This window comes from Carya illinoinensis, chromosome 13 (assembly GCF_018687715.1).
Source record: "Carya illinoinensis cultivar Pawnee chromosome 13, C.illinoinensisPawnee_v1, whole genome shotgun sequence".
NCBI lineage: Eukaryota > Viridiplantae > Streptophyta > Magnoliopsida > Fagales > Juglandaceae > Carya > Carya illinoinensis.
The window spans coordinates 803,482-806,124 of record NC_056764.1 but is presented as its reverse complement, the minus strand read 5'-3'; the positions used below and the strand labels follow the sequence as shown (position 1 = coordinate 806,124).

The following is a 2,643-nucleotide window of genomic DNA, read 5'->3' as shown; positions in this document are numbered from 1 at the left end:
GCCCCCAATATTGTAAAGTAAAGATGGCAAAAGAAGTAGAGTTTTTCTACAAGGTTTTGAACTTGTTTGCCCATGTTTTGGTTCCAGGGAAGGGATGACATAAGAGAAAATAAAAGGAATCTGGAGCTTTTGTGGTGTTTAATTGTCGACAACACTGACAGGAATGTCTATTTTATTTGTTCCTATATATACATACACTAATAACTATTGTTCAAACTAAAGTGGGCCCTCTGGTTATGTAAATTATGACCAGTGTAAATATGTCCGACCCGAGCAAAGCCCAGCCCGAGACCCATCAAAATATCTTCTCTCTTTAAACCCTGCTAAAATCTTCGTAAACCCCTTACCAAGGCGGGCCCTAGGTATTAGCCGTGAGGCAGAAACGGACTCCGCCGACAGCTTTATTTGCAGCCGGTAACGGCAATATTATCGGCACCCGTAACTACACCGTAAGTGTCTCCACCTCCTCAACCGCAAGTGACTTTAGAGTTTAGTTCCCCCGGTACATTGCAACAGTTTATTTTTTTTTTCCCTGTTATTCCATGGGTTATCTTCTCTTCTTCCTTTTAATATGTTAATTTCCTCATGGTATCTAGTATATTTTAGAGTGTAAAGGTCTGTTCTTTCCCGAATCTCCTCGGTTTCTTTCGTTTTAAAAGTACTCGTGGGTTTTTTACACTAACAATTTAGAGCGTCATTGCAGAATTATGGTTCTGTCTTTGTTGTTACGGGTCCCACAAGAGATCAAAGACTTTGTTGTTCTTGTTGTTTCAATGATCATAGTCTTGGTTTTTTTTAATCACTGACATCTCTTTGCTTGGATGTGGAGCTATATTTCTGCTTAAGTTACTTCTTCCATCACAAGTTTTTTTAGTTCTTTTATTCTGAATTTTGTTTTCAGGAACCTGGATTTGCTATTAGGTTGAAAATAAAATGAGGATAGAGAAGTGTTGGTTTTGTTCCTCCACCATCTATCCAGGGCATGGTATTCAATTTGTCCGCAATGATGCAAAGGTATGATAATTATATATATATATATGTCTAGAAATCTGAATTCTAGTTTATTGCCATTGTTCTGTAAATGTCTATCCTATGTTGATTCTGTAGCCATAGTTAGGCTTCTTTACACAACTTTTTTTTCTTTCCTATGGTTAATCTTGATATCTTGTGTAATTCATCTACTGGCATGGTTCCATCAGTTGGAATCACTACCAATTTGTATGTTTTTAAGTTGTTTGGTATGTGTCATTTGAGACTAGGTTCTAGACAGGTGTAAATTTGACATTGCTATCAGTTCATTACTGTTCAGCAATTTCAAAGTTAGTGATTTACATCACAAAAATTCTTGGTCCGGAGTAAATGAAATCTTTATTTATTTTTGGTTAAAAAGTTTGGTCATATAGCATGCCTTCTAAAATGCCTTAGCATTTGGTAAATCCTCTATTGGTTCATGCTATTAGTTGTGCCTTTAGTCTCTGACAGGTGATTCTTTTGCAGATATTTCACTTTTGCAGATCCAAGTGCCACAAGAACTTCAAGATGAAGAGGAACCCACGCAAGGTGAAATGGACCAAGGCCTATAGGCGGTTACATGGGAAGGACATGACACAGGTAGATATGTTTGGTTTGGTTTATTTTAATGTAAATTACAAAGCAAACATTGTGTGGGCAAGAAAAGATGGAGTGGTCATGTGATTTTCCCTTTTCCTTTTTACTTATTTGACAGGACTCTACCTTTGAGTTTGAGAGAAAGCGTAATAGGCCAGAAAGATACGACAGGAACCTTACAGAAAACACTCTGAAGGCCATTAAGACGATTGATAAAGTTAGATCAAGAAGGGAGGCCAAACACATTGAGAGGAGGTAATTTGTTCTCCTTATCATCTGTTCAGAAGTGTAATGGGTTGATAACTATCATTTAACATGTAACTGAAAAATATTTGCAGAAAGAAGGGAAAGAAGGCCCAGGAGATGAGGGAGGCGGTCAAGGAGCTGGAGCAGAACATTAGCTTGGTCAAAGCTCCATCTGTTCTCAAGGAGGACCCATCTCTCACTCTTCCAAAGATCAAGGTCAAGGTGTCTCATGCACAGGTAGAGAATCAACCAATGGAAGAATGATTCATTTGATCTTTGTGCTGCACGACTCATAATCTGCCAAAATTTTATTAGCTGCAACTCTTCACTCATTAACCAGCACAATGAGCAGATGCAAAGGTTCTCTCTGAAAGACAACCTGCGGTTCAAAATATTTTAGTTGTGCTTTTATTTTGTGCTTCCGAGCTTAGGGAGTGATGAATTTCTCCTTCTTCATCCTGTATCTTAAGTTTTTGGCGGATCTTGTGTTACTGAAAAGGCCAAAGAAAACGCTCTCTGAGATGGTACGTTTATTTCTATGCCAGGAATGAATATAGAAAGAAATTATTTCTCCTAATGGATGCATCATGCATATAATCTTTGTTCCATCTAAGTAGTGCTTACATGCATCCACGTAAGGGGTGGGAATGAGTGGTTGAAATGGTGGTTCTTTTTTGCCTCTAGATCCAACCATCCTATGCATTGAAATACCATCTTCCTTTAACAGATATTTGACAGGACTCTGATATTTCAATAATATACAACTTTGGCCGTTTTAGAAAATAAATA

General features: G+C 37.8%; 1 protein-coding gene across 1 annotated transcript; it reads left to right on the top strand.

Moving 5' to 3' along the window:
- The first annotated feature begins 291 nt into the window (after positions 1-291).
- LOC122291328 (probable ribosome biogenesis protein RLP24) lies at positions 292-2,431 on the top strand. Its single transcript, XM_043099007.1, has 5 exons — positions 292-449; positions 902-1,014; positions 1,498-1,611; positions 1,727-1,863; positions 1,947-2,431. The coding sequence occupies exons 2-5, from the start codon at positions 934-936 to the stop codon at positions 2,116-2,118; spliced, it is 504 nt and encodes a 167-aa protein (XP_042954941.1). The 5' UTR covers positions 292-449; positions 902-933; the 3' UTR covers positions 2,119-2,431.
- The last annotated feature ends 212 nt before the right edge of the window (positions 2,432-2,643 follow it).